Genomic DNA, 26,469 nt, shown 5'->3' on the forward strand with positions numbered 1-26,469 from the left:
GAAGTGCGGAGTTTACCAATGTCGAAACACCATCCTGCTCTCTCTTTTCCTGTGTTTCTCCAGCAAATCATTCTCTGGGAGGGAGGTCTTGTAATTGGCCCCAGCAGTGCAGTCACAGGACTTCCACTTTGTATAGCACAGTTTGTATCCCAGGAATAGGGTGTGAAGAGTAATTCCTGGAGCAATTCGGAGACGTCACTGCCTGTGATAGTGAATGCAGTGTTAATTCCTGATAGCAGCACCAGGAGCTGCAGGGGCTATTTAATATCCACCAGGCATGTTCCTAAAAATCAGTGCACAATTAAACAATTTCATTGCACAAATGTGCCTCATGGCATGGTGTGCTTGGAAGACCCTGCCAAAGAGCAGTGCTCTAAACACTTCCTAATGTGTGTGACAGATGCCAAATTAGTCCTTTTTATTTTCACAGTTTGTGTTTGTGCACCCTATGCCCATAGTATTTCCCTGCCAACGGAGGCCATTTAGACCCTCTGTGCATGAAATATTCATGAGTCCTCAATGAAGATTTGGGGTCCAAAGATCTCTAATTGGAGCTAGTAGCATTGCCTTAACACTTTTACTAGTGCCAGGGCATCGTGTCGTGAAAGCTGGGCACTCCGTTTCCAAAGCTGCACCAGCAGGGTGGGCGGGTGGGGAATGGTTGGGGGTGGGGCAGTGGCAGTACGGAGAATGAGGAGTGAAGAGAGAGGGAGAAGTCCAAGAGGAAAAATAGAACAAGTTGTGTATTTAAAGCATGGGATGTTTACTGCTAGGGGGAACTTAGGGAAACTTCATAAAGAGAACAGGTTCACACTGAAGAAATAAATGAAACACTCATGTCAAATGGTCTTAAGGGTATTAAAGCTGAAAAAGTCTGTGAGTGAAATCTTTCTTTCTTTCTTTCTTTCTTTTGTGTGCCAGTGGAAGCTCCTGCCATCCCTATTTCACACTGTCCCTTTAAGAGTCGGTGTGGTAAGGCAGAGTCTGTCATTTGAGGCAGTTTGGATGCAAGTCAAGTCCTAAGGCCCTCTCTCCCTTTTCTGTATAATTGCTGAATTAATGAGTTCAATTGGGTTGCACCCTGCAGGAAACATAATAAAACTCGTAAAAAAATAATGAACTAGATTTTCTTTTAACCATAAATGTCTTGTTTTTCGGTGCCCACTTCCACATATTTTGGGTTTTGTTTTTGTTTTCCCCATAAGAAAATAGACATCTTCATCAAGAACTCTATTGACCTCATCTGCTGAGTGATAAACATGCGTTTCCTTTCTCTGTTATGGCATCTTTTAATGACTCTCATTCATTCAACAATCCCGATGATTGGCTAATATACCATGACATGTCTAGGTAATGCTTGTTTTTCTCTTATGGAGAAGTCCTAGTTAATTTATTAGCAATGAAGCCGAAAAGGATATATCCTCAGCTGGTGTATTCATAGAATCATAGAATATCAGGGTTGGAAGGGATCTCAGGAGGTCATCTAGTCCACCCCGCTGCTCAAAGCAGGACCAATCCCCAGAGCCCCAATTCAGCAAGGCACTTAAGCATGTATGTACCCTTCAGCATGTGAGTTGTGCCATTGGTATCAATGGAGCTAATCATATGCCTAAAGTAGTGCTCGTGCTTAAGTGTCTTGCTGAATCAGGGTCCAAATTTGCCAATAGGGTTCTAGACAAATTACTGTAGAAATCTATTGCTTTTTAACAGAGAGTTAGATTCTTTCCTTTTTAACCAGCAGGGATAGAATTATCTGTTAAATTTATATGATCATTCAAAAAAAGCAGTGGAAAGTGTATCAATATCTATTAAATCTTACCAGACTATTCCAAACAGGATATATATTGTTCTGACCTCCAGTGACATCCCCTTCTTTCTCACTGCCCCCTGAAACACACCTTCCTTTCTTATCCATGGCTGCCAATAACAGCTAATTGACTTCTAGCTGTTCCTTACAAGGAGAATGTCTTTACTGCTCACCTACACATCTCCAGAAGGATCTATAGAAATTCAGAGCTATGAAATTGGCCAAAGGAGGGCAGCTAGAATTCAGTATAAACCAGGGCAGACTGATTAATGCTGCACCATAGAAGGAACAGTTTGATGTGGACAGATGCACTGATGGGGTTGGGTCTTGAGAGACGTGGGTTCAATTCCCTACTCTTCCACAGATGCCCTGTGTGACCTTGGACAACTCACTTAATCCTTTTATGCTTCAGTACCTCCATCTCTACAGTGGGGATAATCATATTCTCCTCCTTCCACCCTTGATCTGTCTTGTGTATTTAGGGCAAGACTGTGACTAAGGGCTAGTCTACACTACCCGCCGGATCGATCCAGCGGGGGTTGATTTATCGTGTCTAGTCTAGACGCGATAAATCAACCGCTGAGCACTTCTCCCCTTCGACTCCGGTGCTCCACTAGAACGAGAAGGGGAAGCAGAGTCGACAGGGGAGCGTCAGCTGTCGACTGCAATGAAGACACTGCGGTAAGTAGATCTAAGATACGTCGACTTCAGCTACGCTATTCACGTAGCTGAAGTTGCATATCTTAGATCAATCTTACACAGTAATGTAGACAAACCCCCAGTCTTAGACACTTGTGCAGGGAAGTAAGAGCCTGTTTTGGCCACACAGCAAGGGCGAAGCCAGGAGGGAAGTGTGCCTCTGGGAGGTGAACAGCACCATTTGTCATTTTAAATGTACCTGGAAGGAAGGGAATAGTCCTACTCTGGAGACTAGTAGGAACTCTCCATGTGCCCTCTTCTGAACATATCAGAGGACAAGGCAGTAGACCATACGTGTCCCGCTTCTCCCAGGATTGCCAAGTCTGTGTTACAGTTTAAAAAAGCGTTTTCGCCCTCTGAAACAGTGCCCACCCCGCACAGCATCTAAACCATGGCCCCTCCCGTCACCTAGAGCAGTGCTTCTCAAAGTGGTGCTTCAGTCTGCGAGCCATTGGCTGCCAGTCCATGGCAAGTTTCCTCATAAGAGTGTCAAATAGGATAATAATATGGCACCAGTCCCTGGCACTTTGCAAAAAAAATTGCCGGTCCCCCATATTGATAGCTTGAGAAGCACTGACCTAAAGGGGGCTTTCCAAGCTTGTGAGGGCTCTGAGACCAATTGCAGTGGGGGAACTGGGTCTCTCACCACCTGCTTGGTCAAACAGCCCCTGATAGCTTTTAGAAAGAAAGAAATAGTGAAAATGTCTATAGCATGTGGGTCCATCAACAAGAGAGCTGAGAGGGAGAGTTTGGTGGGTTTGTTACTGAGAAACCGGGGAGAGAAGTGAACTATAAACAATGAGAGAAGAGGTGAAAGCCTCAGCCCTTGTTATTTAACATGAGAATAGACAAAGCACTGGAAAATATACAGTAAAGTGGAAAGATAACCCTGCAGTCAGGCTAGGATGGACTAGAAAGATGACCCTGGGATGTTAGGTCTTTTCCATTTCAAACTTCTACTGCTCTTAAAGCAACAAAAGTACAAGGCTCAGTTTTCACACATGGGCATCCATTTGGTTGGTTTTATTCTGCAACTGAAGATCTCATGTGCTTCCCCAGCGGAGTCCCTCTACCCCAAGCCCCACTTTGAGAAGGAGACTGGCAGAGAGGTGAGAGGATTATTAGTGCCAATACCTTTTGTGCTGCAGGGAGGAAGGGGAAGCTGGACTCCCAGTGCCAGCTTTCGGGCCTGATTCTGGGAGATGCTAAGCATCTCCTTCAAGGTGCTGAGTACCCTTGACTCTTAGGAGCTTCAATTGGATTTCAGACCTTAAAGTTAAGTTCTACTCTGAAAAATGATCAAGTACAAATGGCAGCTTTTTACTTGGCAGGTCTGTTCCGTGGCTATTTGCAGAGTCAGATCTGCTGAGTTGGCAGAGAGAAGTCAGGTTGTACTGTTTTCTGATTCTGTGAGCTCTGCAGAGTCAACACAGCGACAGGGGAATCAGTGGAGTCTATTCCATCTATTGCATCACCAACAAAGTTGTTTGCTGAATTCCAATCAGTTACAGGCAGAAAAGTAGCGGAGGTGTCATTGGTGTCTTAAACTTGCCAGCGCAAAGCCTTTATTCCAGGTGATAATTCATGAGAAGGAAAGAACTCAGCTGGACCCTGAGATCTCAGGCTGAGTTTGCAGGGTTAATGGCAAAAAAAGTCATTATTGTATCTATAAATGGAGCCCCTTTTACCTGTAGTCATTGAGAGACCAGTAAATATAAGGACCCACAAGGTGATTTTTTTTTAATGATTATTTTACACAGAAGAGCCGTATTTAAATATTTATACCTTGGCCCACCCCAGAAGTGATGGATACAAGCCTAGGACAACCAGACAGTTTAAATGGATAACCAGGTGCAAACAGCTAATGAGCAAAAGGCCCTTGACGTGCAGGGAGTGGTTGCCTCAGCTTTCCAGAGGCCTACAGAGTGGTTCTGTCATTGTGAGGCACATGAGCTCATTAGTATGTAATTTCCTTTCATACTCTAACCCTAGCTTCATAACGACCCATTTAAATGAGAGGACCTTTCTCTTTACTGCTCTCTGTGGTAATCTTTGGCTCACTGACTTAGTTACAGCTGCTTATGAATATTTTAGGGAGTTATGGTTTTCCAACCCACTTTTACTGAGGAGGGTGATTTACCAAACTGCAAGTGAATCCTTTTGCACTCTGCTTTTGGTCCCCTGGGGTAGATGGAAACAGAAGCTGATTAACACTGAGCTGTCTTCCAGCTCTGATCTTTCCTCTGTTTGGATTAAATGGGCAATAAAATGACAGTACTGTGATGCATGGAGCAATCCAGTAGTAAGGGCTAAGTCCAGTTGATTTCAAGACTTTATTCTCAATCCCAGATGTCGAGACTCCAAATGAGTTTTCCAGTGTGTTCCTCTCGCTCCTTAACCTGGGTCTGGCCCCAGGGAGCCTAGATCTAACCAGTTCTGTTTACCGAGAGAAGCAGATCTTTATCAAGATGTTACTGAGCTGTAGTAATCCCTTCTCCAGATGGCTCTTTACCAGAAAGGCTTAAGGTTAGAGAAACTCTTCTCCTGTTAATGTTGTGCAGCATTCTCTAAAGAGAAGTTGTGGAAGTCCATTGCTTGGCACACTGCAAACCACACTTGACATGGTCACTATAAAATATTCTGCAGGAAGTAATCCTGCATTGGCAAGAAGATGGACTCGGTGGCCTAGCAGGTCTTTTCATCTCTAACCTCTATAGACAATCCATCCCTGGTGTAACTTGACTGATTCCAATGGAGTTTCCTCTGAGATTAATTTGACCCAACAATTCTGTGGCTGTGTCACATGAGTGAAGCAATCTTCCCCCTCCACCACACTTTCTGTGGGGCCCACCTACTACTCTCAAGCCCTGGCTAACCTCCCATTGACGTAAATAACCCTGCATTTCTTCTGTAGTCCATTTACTTTACTAATGAATATGGATAAAGCGGTGCTAGTGAAACCTCCTGAGTGGAAATACACATTTGATGTTGCTGTCAGTATGAAAACAACAATGTAATTTCATTTATGGTGGAATCAGCATTCAGTGCTTGAGAAAACAGCAGGTATTGGCCACTGTCTGTTAAAACCAAGAATGGTGGTTAGTGTACTTTGATATCTCCCCCTTGATACTTGGTAAAATTCACCGTGGGCAGAAGGTCAGCACAAGGGCCATGCATTCCTTAGATTCCTTAAGTGGGATTTAAGTAATATATAAGCCTTGTGTTTAATGATATAAAAGATATGATGGGCGGGCCACATAGCACGGTTCACGGACAATAGGTGGACCGCAATCATTACTGAGTGGTACCCGCGAGAACAGAAAAGACCACCTGGTCAGCCTCCAAGAAGATAGGAAGATGACATTGTTAAACGTTTCGGAAGAATGTGGAGAAGAAAGGCAAGAATGCGAGAAGAATGGTAGATGTGTTGTGATCGGCGCAGTCTTAACGACAGCTGAAGACCGATCGATCCAGGTGATCCAGGTGATAAGCCTTGTGCTAGCCCTCTGCACAGGGTTGAATTTCACCTACTGACATGGCAGTTTGGAGGATTAGTTGAGACACTCAGAACAATATGGGTGTAATAAATATTGTCAACCCAGGAGGAGATTTTCAGGTTAGGAGCTTCAAAACTTCTAGAAAACCTCAAGTGGGCTGAAACTGACCTGGAATGACCTCCAAAAACTCCAGAGTATTAGTGTCACCAGCACCCACCATGATGCCAGAAGACACAGGAAGAGCCTTGCAGGGGATCTCTGAGATCCATACGCAGATTTTATGTGCACTGTATAAAATGTCATATTGATTAGTGTGTTTGGTTAGTGCGACAGCGGCTCCTGGTTTTCCATTGCTGATCCCACCGGGCTACTGTAGTAAAACCACATGGTCCACAATCTAGTGTCTGTTTTAGTTACATCACATCACCCATTGTAGCAGCATCACAGTGTGATGACAGCCCATCATCCTTGTGTTGTATGCATGTTTGTCCAAATGCCAAGTGTCTCAGAAATGCTTTTTCTGTTCTAACCCTACTCCTTCTTTCTTTTTTCTTCATGTCAGGCTTGCCAAAAAATCCTGGTTTGGTAACTTTATCAACCTGGAGAAAGAAGAACAGATCTTTGTGGTCATTAAAGATAAACCGCTAAGCTCCATCAAGGCTGACATTGTGCACGCTTTCCTTTCGGTAAGTCAGTCTGGCCCATGCTATAGACTCATCTCACTATTCAATTCCAAGGACATCCTAAGTCCACATATTCTTGGACAGGGCCTCCACATCCTGGAATTCCTCCCTGGTGTGTTCATTTCTGCAGCACATTCTTTGCTTATCTGCTTCCTACTTCAACCTGGCCTAATGAGGTACCAGATTTCCCAAGGGGACTTGCAAAGCACTAAAATGAAAGTCTTCCATGGACCTGACGATGCTCGAGGTTTAAATGCAGTTAGAGCTTAAAGTGCTGCTGCAGTGCCTAGAAAGTTAATTCCCTTAATCGACTGTTCCATTAGATTTATGGCACATTATTTTCCCCTTCTCCTTCTGGGTCCCACAGTGATCCTCAGGATGCTCCCTCCATCTCTTGCACCAGGAGGGGGAAATCTGTCTCACATCAGACTTTCTAGTCTTAATTTTAAATCTCTCCTGTACTTGGCACACGTAGAAGGCTCATTTTCTCCTATGGCTGAAACATCTGTGGTTGGAGACGCTGTCTGTCTGCAGCTTAAAGTCTCCACACCTGGGATTTTGGGATTAGTGGGGAGGGGGCATCCCTTCCTCCCAGACACAGAGGCCCTATTCTCTCCCACCCATAAGTACAAATGAAGAAAATGTAAATGAGAGTGAAACTGATTTGAGAGATTTTTTTGTTCTAAGGGAGTTAGGTACATTTTTTTAAATTTGAGATGGGGGTAGGGCTTAGTTTATTTTATATATTTTGCTATGTGACATTGTTTTTCTGCAGAAAGGCACTAATTTTCAATCTCTATGATATACCTGCTGTAATGAATGCCATTCCATAGAGCAGTCAAGACCCCTGACCTTTTTTGCACACAGCACAGACATGTAAGCATGGGGTATAACATAACAGTGAGCATCACCCACTGTAAATGACCACACATTTATTTAAACTATGCCTCTCCCCTACATGAAGTCCATGGATTCAGCTCCGCATATGGGACTGGTATATTGGCTTTTAGTGCCCAGTAATCACTGTGAATACCCCAGCTGCTCTCTCACAGCTAGCTTCCTAATTAAAGATAATGCAGCAATCTGCTAAATGAATCCCTAGGGCCAAATTTTCACAAGAACACCGTTCCTATTAGGTGCCCAGATAAGTGGCCAGATTGCTAAGATTTATAGCATGTTGAGTGCCGAACCTATTTAGAATTCTGGCCCTGACTGTCAATGCTGGGCACCAGAAAACCTTGCCCTGAACAGTTTTGAAACTCTGGCCCCAAGCGTGAAGATCTCAGGAGTACCCTAGAGATCACTCAAAGGTCTGTTTCCTACTGATAGGATGCAGGGGGTAGTTAGGATCTTCACAGATAAACAGTCCCTGTAGAGATCCTAGGTTCTGGTCCTGTTTATCTATCCAGTATCCCTTTTCCTGGGCTCTCTTTGGTATCCGGCTTTGAATTTTCTACCCCCACCTGATATCATTTCTCACTGAGCTGTGAGGATCTACTGGAACTGATGCTTGGGAGATGTCAAAGGACCCACTATGCTCAGTTGCACAGCAGGGGGAATTCCTAATTATGTCAGGTACTTCACCAGTATGCACACTTTAAACCTGGCTTGATTCGCAAAGTGCTGTGCATTCCTGTGAGGAGCTGAGCACCTCAACTCCCACTAATTTTACAAGAGGGCACAGCTCATTGCAAGGTTGAACCCATAGGCAGCAAAGCTTTCTCTCTCCAATGGCTGGGAAGTCCAAACGAGAGAGAGAGAAAGAGAGATCTTCTTAAATAGAGCTTTTGCCCTCTGACTATATCATCCCCTACTGCCACCCTGTTTCAGATTCCCAGCCTCAGTCACAGCGTCATCTCACAGACAAGTTTCCGTGCAGAGTACAAGTCCACAGGGGGTCCCGCTGTCTTCCAGAAGCCAGTGAAGTTCCAAGTGGACATAACATACACAGAAGGGGGCGAGGCACAGAAGGAGAATGGGATCTACTCAGTCACTTTCACGCTCTTATCAGGTAACCACGCAGTGGCTGCAGCCTGCGGGCATGGTAGCATTCACCCTGCCAGCGGGGATGCTGGGGCATGAGGGCAGACCTGGGAGCAGAGAAGATGAAAGCCTAGAACTCAGGAAGAGCGGGAGAACTTGGGAATGGAGGGTGTAGGGAAGAGGAATGACAGTTTAGACATCCCGCGGTTTGGGCAGCGATGGGCATGCTGGGAGACAAAGGGAAGTTCAATGGAAGCAGCTACCCTCGAAGCAGATGCTGTCGTAGTCAGACAGACCAGTGTGCTATAGTCGCTGCTGCTCAATGCATTGGACTTGAAACGCTCCAGCTGTCCTGCCTTATTGTTCCAGTATAAGGTATGTCTCTGACCAGGGCGCTGTGTGGCCACGCACAGGGCTTTTGCCCTTACCCAGAACATAAGCAACAGGGAAGCCACTCTGCTGTCCTAACTGGCCGCCAGGCACACTGTGAGAGAGGCAGGCCAGTCTGACTCAGAACTGCAGAACTAGGCCCTTGACTAACATGGATTCTCTTCTGGGTCCTCTCCTCCTCCCTCCACAGTCAGACCTTTACCCCTTCCCCAAAGGCTGTGAGTAAATTCCCTCCCCAAACAGGTCCCATATCAAAGCAAGCCATCTCAATAGTGGCTGCACAAATCCAGGCTGTGCACCAATACCAGAGCCTCCCCTCCTCTCTAGGGATGGCTCGTGTCACCTTCCCCTCCTTTTGACACACATTTGCTCCCCACAGATGGGCTGTCAAGTCTGAAGGAGGAGTCATTTCTGATTTTAAATCTTTGGGAGGAGGGCAGAAGGACTAGACCTTCTGGAGATGTGGGCTGTGCAAATAGATTTAGGCTGTTATGCACCACTAGGTTATAGATGGGCTTGGCATTGGTAGGATGGATACAATTATTGCCAGTCTTCAATCAACCCCCATTAGAATAGATTTTTAATGGATCTGGCAATAGGAACCTTTGGAGGAGGGAACTGCTGTAATTCCCACTGAGAATCCTAATTCTGGAGGGCAGGGGAACCATCTGAGGGAGGAGAGAGATTAAAAAGAGAAAAAGAACCTCACATTTAGAAAACTAGCCCCCAGGGCATTTCAGATATTGGGATGGGAAAGGAGCATCTAAGCTAGACTCTTCCATGGAGTCCTTCACGTCATAGCTCTAAAGTGGTGGTCATTCAGTAGCTCTGCAATCACACACCAGCCCACAGACACACTATCAGTCTGATCATGGGGGAGGGGTGGAAATTGAAGGGAAGATGCTTGTTCTTCCTCCCCCTGTGTTATGTCCTGTGCCTTATGAGGGTATTCAGCTCCTGCTCTCTCACTGCTGTTTGCATCTTTTCACCTGCACAGGTCCAAGCCGTCGCTTCAAGAGGGTAGTAGAAACCATTCAGGCACAGTTGCTAAGCACACATGACCAGCCTTCAGTGCAGCAGTTATCAGGTATGTTGTATTCACTGTTCAGTGCTTTGCTTCAGCCAGGACATGAAGGTGAAATGCCTCTCAGTGGGGAGGTGCGGGAAAGAAAAATGGGGGAGCACATTCCTCTGATTGCAACTAGAAACTAGCTTCATTCAGACAGAACAATAACTTCCTCCCCCTCATCCACCCTACTCCTGCCTCTCACACTCCATCTCCAATGTCCCAAGTGATTTCCCAAAGTGAGAAGCCCTTCCCACCTCCCACCCCAAGAGCCATCTGTACCCCCTCAAAGGAAGCAGAAGTTCCAGATTTTCTGTAGCTCCCAAATAACAGATTAAAGACCCCTCTAGAATGCTGTAGAACCCCCTATATCCACTCCTGGATTAAAGCTTGGAGCTGCCTTTACCAAGAAGTTAAGAGCAAAGGCTTTCTGAGCGTCAGAAGGTGGCTCCCACCTATGGGTTGTGGTGTTAGACACCTGGCCCAGTTGATCTATTGGTGAAGCCTTCATAGTGTATTCAGGTTCTGCAGGATCTCAGCTTTTATTTTTTTTAAAAAGCAAGTTGCTAGCCCCAATGTTCGTAAAAAAAACAAAAAAAAAACAAAAAAACCCAACAACCTTCTAAATGGGACCCTAGTGTAATTAATGCAAAGTCATCTTCCTGAGTCTGCAGTCAGCCTGAAATGGTCACTCTAAGGTGCAAACGCCCTCACTCCATTAAGCGTCTTGGAATGTTCACTCTAGAGCCTAATGATGACACTTTAAAATGTCAGCATTACCTCTCATTGCTGATCATTTTATGAGAACAGAACAGGGAAAAATGTGAGAGTTGAAACCCCTGGGAAGGTTAGGAATTGGGAGTTACTGCAGGAAAGGAAATGCAGTGGGAGAAACAGAGGAGACACAGAGAAAGGAGAATGGGAAAGGAAGACAAGGAAAAGGCAGAAAGAATGAGGAGAATGTTCCCATTTGAATGATGCTGATGCCATTAAGTACTGAGCAAATGAAAAATGTTAGTAACTAAAAGATCCGTATAAGGGCTAAATCATCTGCTTGACCTTTGTGTAAACCTGCCATTGCCATGAATGGGGGATTTGCTGTGGATTTAGGTGGGTATTGAGTCCTAAATGTATACCCTGGTCCATGGATTATAATTAAAAATGGACTTTGGCCCTTTTCCAGAATGGGTTTGAAGCCCTTGCTCTAACAGTGTGGCAGGTGAGTGAATTAAATCTGGAGACAGTTCCAGCTGGGAGGGCTATAGAGAGACTTTTTCACAAGATAGTTTAGGACAGATATTTCCCACCTTTCCTCCTCCTGCCAGTATTGCCTAGCCTTTTCCCCGTAGTACTGTAGATTTCTTCACCACCCAAGAGCCACTAAAGGAGATGGGAATGGCTGGACATGCAGAGCTAGATTTGTTTGAGGTTAACTTACTCTCAAGGAACCAAGTGCTTTTTTATTTACTGTCCAATCTTATGGCATTAAACCAGATACCAGGAAGAAATGAGACCTTTCCCTCACCCAACACCTTGTGTCCTGCCCTCTCTGGTGGGGTTGGGAGAGTTGGGTGATCAGAGAAGCATCTCGTGGTGGAGATCTGGCCAGTTAAGACTAGTTCTGCCATTCCTCCTGCTGTTTGACTAAAGGTCCCCCATCCTTGCCAATAAGGGGAAGAAATCCCTAATCCTCAGCTGAGTAAACCCTATTCAAGAAATCCATGACCTCGCTAACCAGAACCATGCCCTGGCCCTCTGTGCTTCATCTACTGAGACTAGCTAGAAAGATTTAGACCCTATTTTTCCCAAGAGTTTAATGCAGTCAGGGTGTCCCCACTGGAGAGTCTTCTCAGTGACATGGAACAAAATGCATTTGTCTGTCTGAGAGGTGAGGGAAAGTGTTCAGGACAAACCATGCTGTGGGAAATGGATCCAACATGCGGCTTTGTTCTCTCTCTCTCACACACACACACACATACTCATGAGAAAATCAAATTATAAATGCAGAATTTCTTTCCTCTGTCCAAAGCTTCACCAGAGTATCTCTTTGGAGCAATGGAAACTCAGCCCATTCCTTAACATCACCTCCATGTCACTGAGAAGAGGGGATTACGTATAGAAATCTAATGTACAACAGGAACAGAATGGGTAGGCCCTTGTAAGTAAGAATGAGAATCCCCTGCAGCAGGGCAAGGGACGATTCCAGGCAACAGGACACAGGAGAGACTCCAAATCAAACAGTCCTGCAGTCAAATATTCTGCTCAACAGGATGTATGTGTTTCTCAATAAGAAGAAAAAGGATGCTCCTTGGAAAATTTATATTGGCGTCTAGGGCCAGGAGAGAGGGAACTTGCTAGGGGGAAGGAGAAAAGAGGATTGATTCCATTAAGGTGGCAGCCAGCATCTGAGAGCTGGCAAGGTATGGAGCACATCTCCCCAGCTGTACTGGAGCAGGTCAAATGCAATAAAGGGAGGGGAGATAGAGAGAGCAATGATAGGGTCAGTGTCCATCAGCTAGTCCAGATGAGCTCTGGTGGAGCAGAAGAATTTGTCTTGTTGAGTGGCAGCTGTGACGGTCATAGATGCATAGATTCATAGACTCTAGGACTGGAAGGGACCTCGAGAGGTCATCAAGTCCAGTCCCCTGCCCTCATGGCAGGACCAAATACTGTCTAGACCATCCCAGATAGACATTTATCTAACCTACTCTTAAATATTTCCAGAGATGGAGATTCCACAACCTCCCTGGGCAATTTATTCCAGTGTTTAACCACCCTGACAGTTAGGAACTTTTTCCTAATGTCCAACCTAAATCTCTCTTGCTGCAGTTTAAGTCCATTGCTTCTTGTTCTATCATTAGAGGCTAAGGTGAACAAATTTTCTCCCTCCTCCTGATGACACTCTTTTAGATACCTGAAAACTACTATCATGTCCCCTCTCAGTCTTCTCTTTTCCAAACTAAACAAACCCAATTCTTTCAGCCTTCCTTCGTAGGTCATGTTCTCAAGACCTTTAATCGTTCTTGTTGCTCTTCTCTGGACCCTCTCCAGTTTCTCCACATCTTTCCTGAAATGCAGTGCCCAGAACTAGACACAATACTCCAGTTGAGGCCTAACCAGTGCAAAGTAGAGCGGAAGAATGACTTCTCATGTCTTGCTCACAACACACTTGTTAATGCATCCCAGAATCACGTTTGCTTTTTTTGCAACAGCATCACACTGTTGACTCATATTTAGCTTGTGGTCCACTATAACCCCTAGATCCCTTTCTGCCATACTGCTTCCTAGACAGTCTCTTCCCATTCTGTATGTGTGAAACTGATTGTTCCTTCCTAAGTGGAGCACTTTGCATTTGTCTTTATTAAACTTCATCGTGTTTACCTCAGACCATTTCTCCAATTTGTCCAGATCATTTTGAATTATGACCCTGTCCTCCAAAGCAGTTGCAATCCCTCCCAGTTTGGTATCATCTGTAAACTTAATAAGCATACTTTCTATGCCAACTTCTAAGTCGTTGATGAAGATATTGAACAGAGCCGGTCCCAAAACAGACTCCTGCGTAACCCCACTTGTTATACCTTTCCAGCAGGATTGGGACCCATTAACAACTACTCTCTGAGTACTGTTATCCAGCCAGTTATGCACCCACCTTATAGTAGCCCCATCTAAATTGTATTTGCCTAGTTTATCGATAAGAATATCATGCAAGACCGTATCAAATGCCTTACTCAAGTCTAGGTATACCACATCCACTGCTTCTCCCTTATCCACAAGACTCGTTATCTTATCAAAGAAAGCTGTCAGATTGGTTTGACATGATTTGTTCTTTACAAATCCATGCTGGCTATTCCCTATCACTTTACCACCTTCCAAGTGTTTGCAGATGATTTCCTTAATTACTTGCTCCATTATCTTCCCTGGCACAGAAGTTAAACTAACTGGTCTGTAGTTTCCTGGGTTGTTTTTATTTCCCTTTTTATAGATGGGCACTATATTTGCCCTTTTCCAGTCTTCTGGAATCTCTTCTGCCTCCCATGATTTTCCAAATATAATAGCTAGAGCTTCAGATACCTCCTCTATTAGCTCCTTGAGTATTCTAGGATGCATTTCATCAGGCCCTGGTGACTTTCAGGCATCTAACTTTTCTAAGTGATTTTTAACTTGTTCTTTTTTTATTCTGTCTTCTAAACCTACCCCCTTCCCATAAACATTCACTATGTTAGGCATTCCTTCGGACTTCTCAGTGAAGACCGAAACAAGAAGTCATTAAGCATCTCTGCCATTTCCAAGTTTCCTGTTACTGTTTCTCCCTCCTCACTGAGCAGTGGGCCTACCCTGTCCTTGGTCTTCCTCTTGCTTCTAATATATTGATAAAAAGTCTTCTTGTTTCCCTTTATTCCCATAGCTAGTTTGAGCTCATTTTGTGCCTTTGCCTTTCTAATCTTGCCCCTGCATTCCTGTGTTGTTTGCCTATATTCATCCTTTGTAATCTGACCTAGTTTCCATTTTTTATATGACTCCTTTTTATTTTTTAGATCATGCAAGATCTCGTGGTTAAGCCAAGGTGGTCTTTTGCCACATTTTCTATCTTTCCTACCCAGCGGAATAGCTTGCTTTTGGGCCCTTAATAGTGTCCTTTTGAAAAATTGCCAGCTCTCCTCAGTTGTTTTTTCCCTCAGTCTTGATTATCATGAGACCTTACCTATCAGCTCTCTGAGCTTACCAAAATCCGCCTTCCTGAAATCCATTGTCTCTATTTTGCTGTACGCCCTTCTACCCTTCCTTAGAATTGCAAACTCTATGATTTCATGATCACTTTCACCCAAGCTGCCTTCTACTTTTAAATTCTCAACGAGTTCCTCCCTATTTGTTAAAATCAAGTCTAGAACAGCTTCCCCCCTAGTAGCTTTTTCAACCTTCTGAAATAAAAAGTTGTCTGCAATGCAGTCCAAGAACTTATTGGATAGTCTGTGCCCCGCGATGTTATTTTTCCAACATATATCTGGATAGTTGAAGTCCCCCATCACCACCAAATCTTGGGCTTTGGATGATTTTGTTAGTTGTTTAAAAAAAGCATCCACCTCTTCCACCTGGTTAGGTGGCCTCTAGTAGATTCCTAGCACGACATCACCCTTGTTTTTTACCCCTTTTAGACTAACCCAGAGACTCTCAACACTTCTGTCTCCTATGTCCATCTCCACCTCAGTCCAAGTGTATACATTTTTAATATATAAGGCAACACCTCCTCCCTTTTTCCCCTGTCTATCCTTCCTGAGCAAGCTGTACTCATCCACACCAACATTCCAATCATGTGTATTATCCCACCAAGTTTCAGTGATGCCAACAATGTCGTAGTTGTATTTATTTATTAGCACTTCCAGTTCTTCCTGCTTATTACCCATACTTCTCACATTTGTATATAGGTCTCTAAGATACTGGTTTGATCTTGCCTCCCAGTTTTGCCCTGACCCTCCTTTCTCTCTGCCATTACAGCCCACACTCCCTCTTGTTTCTGACCCATCTCCCAGGTCTCCATGTTCCCCACTTACCTGTGGGCTTTGCTCACCTGTCCCCATCGAACCTAGTTTAAAGCCCTCCTCACTAGGTTAGCCAGTCTGTGTGCAAATAGGGTCTTTCCCCTCCTCGAAAAGTGAACGCCATCTCTGCCTAGCAGTCCTTCTTCGAATAGCAACCCCTGGTCGAGGAAGCCAAAGCCCTCCTGGCGACACCATCTTCGCAGCCAGGCATTCACCTCCATGATGCATCTGTCTCTGCCAAGGCCCCTACCTTTGACAGGAAGAATTGAAGAGAATACCACCTGCGCTCCAAACTCCTTCACTCGTGCTCCCAGAGCCCTATAGTCACTCTTGATTCGCTCAGTGTCACACCTCGCAGTATCATCTGTGCCCACATGGATGAGTAGCATGGGGTAGTAGTCAGAGGGCTGGATAATCCTCGAGAATGCCTCTGTAACATCTCAGATATGGGCCCCCAGGAGGCAGCATACCTCCCGAGATGAAATGTCAGGGCGACAGATGGGCACCTCCGTCCCCCTCAGCAGAGAGTCTCCAACCGCCACTACCCTACATTTCCTATTCGCAGTGGTGGCAGCAGACCTTCCAGCCTTAGGAGTACGAGGCTTCTCCTTCTTTACTGTAGGGGGTGATTCCTTCTCTCCTGTATCAAGAAGAACATAACGGTTACCTATTACCACGGCAGGAGGGTTCGGAGCAGGGGTGGAGCACTGGCTGCTGCCAGGAGTAACCAGCTGCCAGTGTCCACCCTGAGCCATCTCCTCCTCCACCAGTGGTGTGTCAGCAGTCCTGTGTACTGGGACAGCTACCTCAGCTGTCTCTACATGGACACTGTCCAGGAATTGCTCGTGGACTCGGATGCTCCTCAATCTAGCCACCTCCTCCTGTAGCTCTCCCACCTGCTACCTGAGAGATTCCACCAGTAGGTACCTTTCACATTGGATGCCCCTCACCCCCACAGCCTGGATATCAGTAAGTGGAAATTGCAAGTTACAGTCCCTGCAAAACCACACCAGGATCTGAGTAGAAGCATCCATGCTCAGGTGCTCTGTCTGGCTACATACGCAGGTGGAGGAGACTGAAGCAGTGCTGGCACAGGTGTTGTGAGTCTTCCTAACCATCGTTAAGTTTCCCTCTGTCAAACTCCCTCTCAAACTCCCCTATCCACTCTTCTCCCCTTGTCGCTCTGCCTCTGGCTTTTAAAGCCTGCTTGCCTAGGTCAGTCCCTCCCCCTCATGAGTCACACTGGGGAAGGCCAATCAAAGGCAATCAAGGGAACAAGCAAAGGAACAAAGTCAGGCACTCAGTTCCAACTGCCACAGCAGCTGTAACTGAATCTGAAGTCACCTGAAATCAGAATCACAATTAAAATTCAAACAGTCGAGCACACTCACTCACACCAACAGCTAGTACTCTCACCTGGTAGCCTGTTCAGCAGTGGGATCTCTTGCTCTCCCTCTCAAACTCCCCTGTCTGCAGCTCACTGTCCGTCATGAAGTCACTTCCCAGAACCTACCATGGGATTAATCAACTCTCTCTGAGTGGAAAGCAAAGACAATTCTGCCTCCTTCCTCTCTTCCCAAAGCCTGCAAAGGACATGGGCAATTGTGTTCAGAATGCCTGTCCACGGGGCTTGGAGATGCTGTGGAGGCAGAGTGCTCAGCCAGAGGAGTGTTACCCAGCAGATCTTCAGAGAGCTATGCCCAGCCTTGCTCATTCAAAAGGATGGTTTGCCACAGGGGGTGTCTTAGGGAGTATCAAGGGGAGGACATGACTGAGAAGGAGGAGAGAGTGAGACAGAGCTCGCCCATCCCCCACCTCCAGGAAACAAAACAATTACCTTCCTCTCCCATGGCTTCGAAGAAGCTTTAAGTCTAATGATTGAGGCCAGCAAGACAGGGCTGCTGGTCTCATGCTGCTGGGGTGCTGGTCACTAGAGGGTCTGCCTGAACATTATTAACACCTCATACTGGGCATTGTCAGCCTCTCCTGCCGCAGGAATTTGTCCCCACTGCTGCTCCTGTTACCAGGTTAATGAGATCCATTGCGCTTGGCCTCTGTAGCCTGGTGCGGTGGTTCAGTTAGCTATGCCTGTTTCCCTACCAGCCCTGATCATTTCAGCAGTTTTATTGCATGTTGGATAGCACCTTACTTCACTGGTAGTCCCACTGAAAACAATGTGACTCGCAGAGTATAGTGCAGCTCAGCTTACTGCCACACACCTACCAACTATGAAGCCGTGTCCCCTGACATCCAACTCAGATGTCGTTATAGTTGGGGCCATTGGAACAAAAATGTATAAAGTGAGAGAGGTGTAGGAGGATCAGTTACAACAGGTTTATTTTAGAGCAGGATTACCCATCACTGAAGGTGTCTCCAATTCCATCAGCGTCAGTGAGGACTTGTAAGCTCATGGTGCTGATGTTTATTCTCTCTCCTGACCTTCTTTGATCCACTAAGTGACATGCCAGCCCTCTAAACCAGCTGGCCTGGGTTTCAGAACAGGACTCACCTTTCTCTGTCTTTCATTTCCCTGAGCTCACATTAGCATTTGTAGATGTTGCAGTGTGCGTGTGTCTCTCTCTGGTATAAGTGAGTGTGTTTCTGTGTCACACCTCTGCACTCTCTGGTCTCACTCCGTAGGTAGTATCCTCCCTTCATACCCTCATTCTGCTTCTTGGGACTCACTTTGTTTATTCCCTCTCAGCAACTCTGAAGCAAGAAAATACACACACACCCCAAATTAAATACATAGATGAATGAAGTCCATAGTAGAAATTAAATTAATATAGTAAAAATCCATTCAACATCAAAAACAGAGTCCAACTGGCCAATGTCAGTCCAACACGCTCCCCCAGGCAGTGCCGGGAATTAATGCCTGTATATTGCTGGGACACCGCAACAGCAATAAATCCATTATGCTCTGCCCTGCCCCGCCCCTGAAGGACCACTCTCTCCTGTTTCAAGAGAGAAGAATACCATCTCCATGGACATCAGCCTTGATCCCACTCCAAACACTGCTCCTCCTTCCATACTCAAACTTGACCTAGACAAGACCACCCTCTGCTGGAACAAAAGAATCCTCATGGGGGGAAAACTCTCAGCTCTTCGCCTTTATCTCCGTCCAGTACAATCTCTGCTAAAATACAGATATAGCTTAGATAATTTTTTCACATCTTACTTTCCTCTGATGCATTCTTACAAAGGAATAATAAATACAGATGGTAAGTGGAGAACTAACAGTGATCATTTCACTGTGCATCAGTTTTCCCCTCATTAGCATTGACTTTCCTTCCTTAGCTTGTTCCTGGAGACGGGAGTTATCCACACACCCTTTTGTCCCATTTTCTGGGCAAATGGCATTGCATCTCTGCAGTAGACTTGCTGCTTCTTTCTTTACTTTTTTCTACTTTATATCAGTTTTTAACTCATTGGTAACCGATGATTTCAGAGCGTCTCAGTGTGACAGCTGAAAATTCCAGCACCCAATATCAGAGTTAACGACCAAATAGATGCCTACACACACACACACACACACACACACACACACAATCTCAGAATAAAGCCTGTGTGGATGCTTCTGCCATATCTCTGTACTTATATCCAGCATATACATATGCAGTCTCTGGTTGTACTGATATATGTACTGTGCAGAATAAATTATGCTTACTTGACTGAAATAGCTTTATTAGTTTATAGGCTTTTATAGCCGTGCATTCACATTTTGCCCAGGAGCTGTGACAAACTGAAAGATTACCTAGGAAGATGGATATGAAAGTTGCCACATCCAAATGTGAAAAAGGAATTGCAGATTCTCATCATCAGTCTAGAAAGACTGAGTAAATAACAACTGAAGAATTTACAAGGAAGTAATTCCACAAACAGGGTTCTGGTGAAGATCTAAACCATAAGAATGAAATTCAAGCATTCAGATCCTTGATGAGAGAACAGTATACTTCAGACAAGCACCCAAAAGTTGGGAAACATACTTGAACTGCATTGGAACTGAGCAAGCTAATGGCAATCAAGGGCACTCGGCACCTTGCAGGAGATGCTCAGCATTTGGTAGGATCAGGTCCTTGATCTGGAAATCTCACAGCCACAGTCTCTTGCTGATGTTTCCTGGATTAGCAGAAATCAGAAATACCAGGAAACCGGACTTTTTTTGCAGGCAAATATAGGAAGTGCAGAAACATATGAGAATGTAAAGGAAAAAGAAAAGAGTGAGAGAAAAGTTAAGAGAACTTCATCAGAATAATAATAATAAAAAATAAGATTCAGGGCTGCTCTAAATTTTGATGCAAACCAGTTTGTCCATATCCTCATTAAACACACTGGATTTGATTTATAATAGGGTCTTTGTTAAATCAGAAATCTGATTGGCTGCAGGAGTCACTGTGGTGTAAGGAATACCCAAGATCACCAGCACAGATATTATTTTTTAATTAATATCTATTGTACACTTTATGAAGTGCAGTTACATGACATACCCACACCTTCTCAGATAGCTGAAGATACTTGGAATTCGGCCTCATTTCCCACAGAAGAGATCTGAATCGTTCAGGCATCGGGTTCTGGATTATTATCCATGGACAGAAAACCAGCTGCGGACAGTTTGCTGGGTTGGTTTTCATTGAATGTTCTATGGATAAAAATGCTATTTTTAGGCTGTGAAACTTTTATCATCTAGAATATTTATTAGGACAAACATTACAGTATGATAGAAATGACTGAAACTATTCAAACGGTTTTTATAAGGGAGACAGGGAAAGGATTTTTAACCACTCAGTGTTTAACTAATGTCCTCTGAACTACAGTTTCCAGAATGCATCTGTGTGGTGTTCTTTAAAAAAAAAAACACCTGATAATGTATGAGACAGGCATCAGAACCAAATATGGTTTCCTATGCAATTACAGGTACTATACAACATATAGAAATGCAGGTACTATAGCTTTGTATGAACATTTTCAAGAAACAAAATGAGTTATTTGTTTTTGCCCTCCAGATATTTTTCCATGCTCCTGTAATTCCAAGAGTTTTTGCATTTTTCCCTATCTATCACATACAGGTCTATTACCTGCAATTAATATTTTTGAAACAAAAATATTATATAATGCCTAAGATATTAAAGTTCAAATTGCATCCACAAGGCCACGTTACATTTTGTGTGTGTATGTGTGCGTGTCTTTGGATTTGTCTTCTTGCATTCAAATTACTCAGTTCATGTATTTATAGCAATTAAACAATTAGATGGATCTAAATCAGATTGCAAAACCATCTATGATAACTGACGACAAATGACTTTTAAAAAATAAGCAGTATTTGCACAAAATATCCATTGAAAGTAATATTAAGTTTTTGGGCCAAATCCACAAATCCATGGAAATATCCATTTCACTGGAGAAACCCCCCAGGATCTAACCCCCAAAAGCATTACCCAAATATGCCCCTTTGTGTGTGGAGTGTTGGCAGCTGAGGGTCCAGTCGAATTCCCTTGGAAGTCCGTGGAAGTCCTGAAGTCAATGGGAGTTGGATCAGCACTTAAAAGCATGGACATTCCCATTTAAGAATTAGTTTTCAGTTCTTTAAAGGACTGGATCTGCTAATCATTGGCTAAATTCCCTGAGCTTTTGTAATAGGTGATGAATTCTTCCAACGGCTAAGAAGAAGGGGAATATACCATTACACATCAGAGGCCTGATCTAATACCAACTGAAATCAGTGGGAACTTTTCCATGGATATCATTGGGCTTTGGATCAAGGCCTGTGAGGCATATTCATCCCGGGTATTATTCCACTGACTTTCAGGGCAGTTAAACAGAAGATGGATCCGGCTCAGCTAATGTAAAACCATTTTTTCTGAGGTCCTGCAACATCCCTTAAGAACTCAGAGCCAAATTCATCCCTAATGTAAATCCATTTGTCAGTGGATTTATTCCAGGGAAAAAATTATGCCCTGTGTGCCTCAGTTTCCTCATAGATAGAATGGGGATAATAAAATTAAACTACCTCCCAGGGCTGTTGTAAGGATTAACATTTGTATGGCACTTTGAATAGGTAGAACACTATAACATAGAAATCCTAAAGGTTATCCTCCTCCAGCCCCATTTGGATCACTGGTCCTGAGTAATCTCCCAGCATGCAATTGTGTTGGTGACATTACTTCAACCAGAGAACACAGATGGGGTCTGTCCCTGCTCTGTGGGAGGTCATGTGAGTGCCATAGTTTGATTATATGATGCAATTTTGTGACGACTGTAATAGAGATGGGCCTGAATCAAAACCTGGGAGTTGGTAATCTGACTCCAGATTCTAGGGCTCAGTCCCATCACTGGTTTGTAATATTATTTAATATCCAAAGGATATAAAATATCATTAAAAAGAAAACCTTTGTAACTCACATAGTAAAACAGGCACATATCTGGCAAATAGACCTCACCACAATCCTCTCTGGGGTCAGAGGTGTCCCTCAGAACAAGAGCAGGCAATGCAGGCGGGGCTGGATATTGTGGTTGGAGATATCTGCTACTGGAAGCCTTAGGCACAGTTTGTGGCAGCTGAGGAAGTTCTCGCCAAACAGTTTGCAAACTCACCTAGTAAATTCTAAATTTTGTTATGTCATTTCAGTGAGGAACATGGTTTGTGCAGCACATACATAGGAATACATCTAACTCCTACCCTTGCCCTATCAAGGGCAGGGTGGCCAAGGACCCTAACGGACAATTAAACCTCCTGACCCCCCTCATATGCCTGATCCCCTTCTCTTTGTCCCATACTCCCTTCCCTTGAGCCCCACCACCACCACCCCTATGCCCTTGGTCTCCATCACAATCCCTGCCCACTCCCCCTCTCATACACCCTATTTTTCCTCCAGTCCGTGAGCCCCTTCGTTTTTTCCCTCGTCCCCTAACCCTTTTTCAGGAGCCCCCCATGCGTGGTGGGTATTATTTCTCTGACACCTCTGCCAGCCATACTCTAACCTTTGTGTTGGGGATCTCTGGAAGTTCTTCTCTGCTGCTCCGACCAGTGCCAATGGACCCAAAATGCTCTCTCATTTCCATAGTCTCTAGAAAACACCCATTGTGATCTCCCCACCTTGATTAACATCAGGGGAACATCTTATTCAGGCACACGGTGTCCTCTACATTCTTTTGTAATTACTTTTCTCAGGATTCTGGGGAATGGGGAGCTGACAGATTATCCAGGCCTGCCCCCATCTTGGCTGGCATCAGGAAGCCTATCACTTTGATATCTAAGTGCTGGTAGAGAGTCAGAGCAAGAAGAGAACTTAAACTGAATTAAGTGCATTAGAAATCATCTAGCTGCTTGGCAGACAGTGGGCACTCAGGATTGCCCAGCCTTCTGAAGCCATCCCCCTGGGTTCTGAGCATGGTTCCCAAATGCTGGGGAATCCAGAATACAAACAGACTGGGGAGGAGTTCCACATGGTCACGTGCAACCTGGCTGGTCTTTCTGCATTAACACTTACATTTACTCTACCTTCTGCACTCTAGTTTCCTGGATTTGGTTTAGAAGCACTTAGCTGCTGTGGTGATGGGACCTATAGGCAATTTTGATAGAAAACATACATAAAGCAATTTATGGGCAGATTCCACCATCCTTTTACGGTAAGCAGAATCTTAATCTGTGAGCAGTCCCATTAAAATCCATAGGAATAAGGGACGACTCTATCTGAGTAAGGGAGGCAGAATTATGTTTATGACTGAGTATCCTTTGGAGAATATGAGGTGATTTTGTGAGAGAGATGGATGCCGGAAGAGAGTGGCTGACACCTAGATCACATACAAAATAACATGCTTATACCATGATGGGCTGCCAACATGGTGGTGGTGCACAGATCAGCTGCTTAGACACCATCTTGATTTTGTAGGGCCAGTTTTGTGGCTAGGCAGGTGAAACAATATGTTTCAAGATTTTTAATTCGTTGATGTAGTTGCAGAACATTATTTGCTTGTTTTAAATATCTGTAACTGAGATAAGAGAGTGGATGGAAATGGGGGGCAGATTGTGCTCTCAGTGACACCCCGGGGGCACTGCTGGCATAAAAGAGGGCACAGTTTGGCCTGGGTTCTGGGTTGTGTAAAGTCCTAGCTTTGTGTGGTTTCCGCTCCAGGAGATAATGCGCTAAGTGACTGCTTTGTGCACAGAGGTATGGAAACCGTTTTTTTTTTATATGTTTTTCCATCCCTCCCTCCTCTTTCCATTCTGTGATCCAGACACCACTAACTGTGTGGAGTTGATGACTGGCAGACTTTCCAAATGTGGTAAGAACTTCCCTTCTGCCTTCTATCCCTCCCCTAACCCCTGCTGAACCACTCCTCCTCCCACTCCTTTTGCACATCTGCCCACCCCTGACACCTCCCTATACCCCTCACGTAGCTTCTGTACATACGCACACCTACTCCTGTTCCTCCTCATTCATACCCCTACACGCAGGGCCCATCACAGTTTCACCCTGCACTGCACAAGTGTGCGTTGTTCACTTGTGAGTTTCTCCCCTCACTCTAATCCATGCCCGCTGGCATTTTTGCTTTTTCGCCTTTAACTCAGACTTCACTTTGAAGTTGCCTTTCTGTGGGTGAGGCTGTGCACCACAATCCCTGCTTTTGAGTTGCTGCCTCCTGGTGTCTCCTGCAATGGAGAGAGAATACTACTTTAATTCCTCTCCTCATCATTCCCTCCTCCACTCCCCCATGTGTGTTTGGAGTAATCCCCTCTTTCTCCTGGAAGTCCACTGCATAAGACAGATCCCACATTATGGGCCAGAACCTGAACTGGTGTAAATCAGCATAGCTCCAATCTGACTCTGACGATTGATATTGTCCCTCTGGGACCAACCATAGTTTAGGCTTTTTACTAAGGATGGATTAACTTGTTTCCCCCAAAACTCGCATTTGACCTTGCTCGAGGTTCCACACATTTCATTTAAATTTAAACAGACACACACACATAGGCACACACATAGATTTTTCCTTTTTTCCTGTGCATTTGCCCCTCCTGGTGAGAGCAGAAGTGGAAATGCCCAAATACACTGGGAGAGGTTTTTCTCTTAGTACTTCTGGCCTAAAGAGAAACAGGAAGTCCTGAAATGACACAAGAAAGCCTCTTCTCTTTAGATGTCCAATCCAGGATGGCAGGCCTGAAACATTCAGATGCTTATCTGAACCTGAAGTCCAAACCTGTTTAGGAACGCCTCACTGAGTCAAATACAGCCAAGTAACTTCTTTAGCTTAAGTGAAGTTGCTCTGGGTGTTACAGTGGAAGAAATATAGGATTTACAGAAGTGTAGTTGAGAGCAGAATTTGTCTGTTACCTTTTATCCACATGATCTCTTTCCATTAAATTACAGTTTCGCTGGAAGGAGTTTCTCTGTTTCTGTGAAGGGGGTTCATTTTGATTTATTATTTCAGTTCCTGGGTTATGTTGTTCCCAGTCTCCTCCTGGAGGCTCATTTCTGTCCTAGGCAGATTTCCAGCCTCTCCATGAAAGCATCAAACAGCAAATCTTTCCTCTCCCTCAAGCTGCAGTTAGTTGCTGGAACCAGCAGTAACTTCATACAAAAATACTGAAACTCAGATTCCACTGATTTCTTGAAAGTTAATTGAACTACACAGAAAACCAGTCGATGCTCTGCATTCTCTAAACAATGTGTCTATTGCTGTTCATCTTCTGCCCAGCCACGCCCACCAGCTGTCACAGTGTCAGCTTCTGTACTAGCAAGGAGAAGGGAGAATGGAGGAAAGGCCAGTGAAAGAAAGCATTTTGTAGGCAATGGAACAGAGGAAGTACATGGGCAAATCCACCTGTGCAATAATAGGATTTGTGTGGCTTAATGGAGCCACTGTCTATGTGTCACACACACTTACACACAGAATAGCAATAACATATGTTGTGCCAAATTCTACCTTCATATGTAAATCCAGTGTCATTCCAGAATTTGACCCAAACTCTTTGCTGTGGTTTTGAGGAAGGACAAGCCGCTTTCTGTGAGGCTGAAATGATGGTTCACGAGCTAGCCACTAGAGGCGTCATAACAAATAAGTAACAGTGTGCAGACCCAAGCACCATACTCCAGCCTGAGAAATATCTCCCAGGGGTCACTTCTGGAACTGGGTCTGCCAGCCCTGGGACACTAAAAGCAAATTAGACTCTTTTTTTCCCTCAGCTCAGGAATCCGAAAGCTCTTGTGAGAATGAGAAACACTTTGCATCATCTATAAACTATTAACTGGTGTGACTGGGACAAATTCATCCCAAACTGCTTCCTGGCCTCCTGATGTCAGTGACCATTGGACTGAAAGGTGGCTTTGTATATAGTGACTGGCACTAAAAAAGAAAGTTATCACTGTTCATAGTAGTGAGTAACCAGAAGCTTGCCATGGGGGCTGCATGTCTGATAATGATACAAATGCTGCTATCTCTGTCCTAAATATTTATCCTAGAAAACAGCCATCAGCTCGCTGTGATATTTCATTGTAGGAAAAAGGAAATATTTTGACTTATAATACAGTCAATATCCTTATGAGCTAAAAGTTTCCTTTTTATTTTGAACCATTGATTTATGGAAAAGGTGAATTTCTCAAATCAAAGAATAATACAGTTTCTGTTGTGAATTAATACTAGTGTAATAAAAAAATAAAATTACTGTATAAAAGTTAAAACCTTCAAGTTGTAATCTGAAAAATAGCACCTAACTCAACAAATCTGTTCCTTGTGTGTATTCAGAGTCACATCTGCTTGCTTCAGTGACAAAAATAAGCTTCATGCTCAAACTTATACTTCATATTTA

General features: G+C 44.4%; 1 protein-coding gene across 13 annotated transcripts in view; it reads left to right on the forward strand.

Annotated features, from left to right (window-relative positions):
* The window catches only part of BRSK2 (BR serine/threonine kinase 2), a 493,899-nt gene that overhangs the window by 456,926 nt on the left and 10,504 nt on the right, over positions 1-26,469 (forward strand). For 5 of the 13 annotated variants that reach the window (XM_050953680.1, XM_050953681.1, XM_050953682.1 and 2 more), the window contains 4 exons: positions 6,566-6,689; positions 8,517-8,697; positions 10,057-10,146; positions 23,898-23,945. In XM_050953680.1, coding sequence (XP_050809637.1) covers positions 6,566-6,689; positions 8,517-8,697; positions 10,057-10,146; positions 23,898-23,945 — 443 coding nt within the window. Of the gene's footprint in view, positions 1-6,565; positions 6,690-8,516; positions 8,698-10,056; positions 10,147-23,897; positions 23,946-26,469 lie in introns of those variants that run through there. The other 8 variants (XM_050953689.1, XM_050953688.1, XM_050953683.1 and 5 more) reach the window with 3 other exon arrangements.

Source organism: Gopherus flavomarginatus, chromosome 5, assembly GCF_025201925.1.
Source record: "Gopherus flavomarginatus isolate rGopFla2 chromosome 5, rGopFla2.mat.asm, whole genome shotgun sequence".
Lineage (NCBI taxonomy): Eukaryota > Metazoa > Chordata > Testudines > Testudinidae > Gopherus > Gopherus flavomarginatus.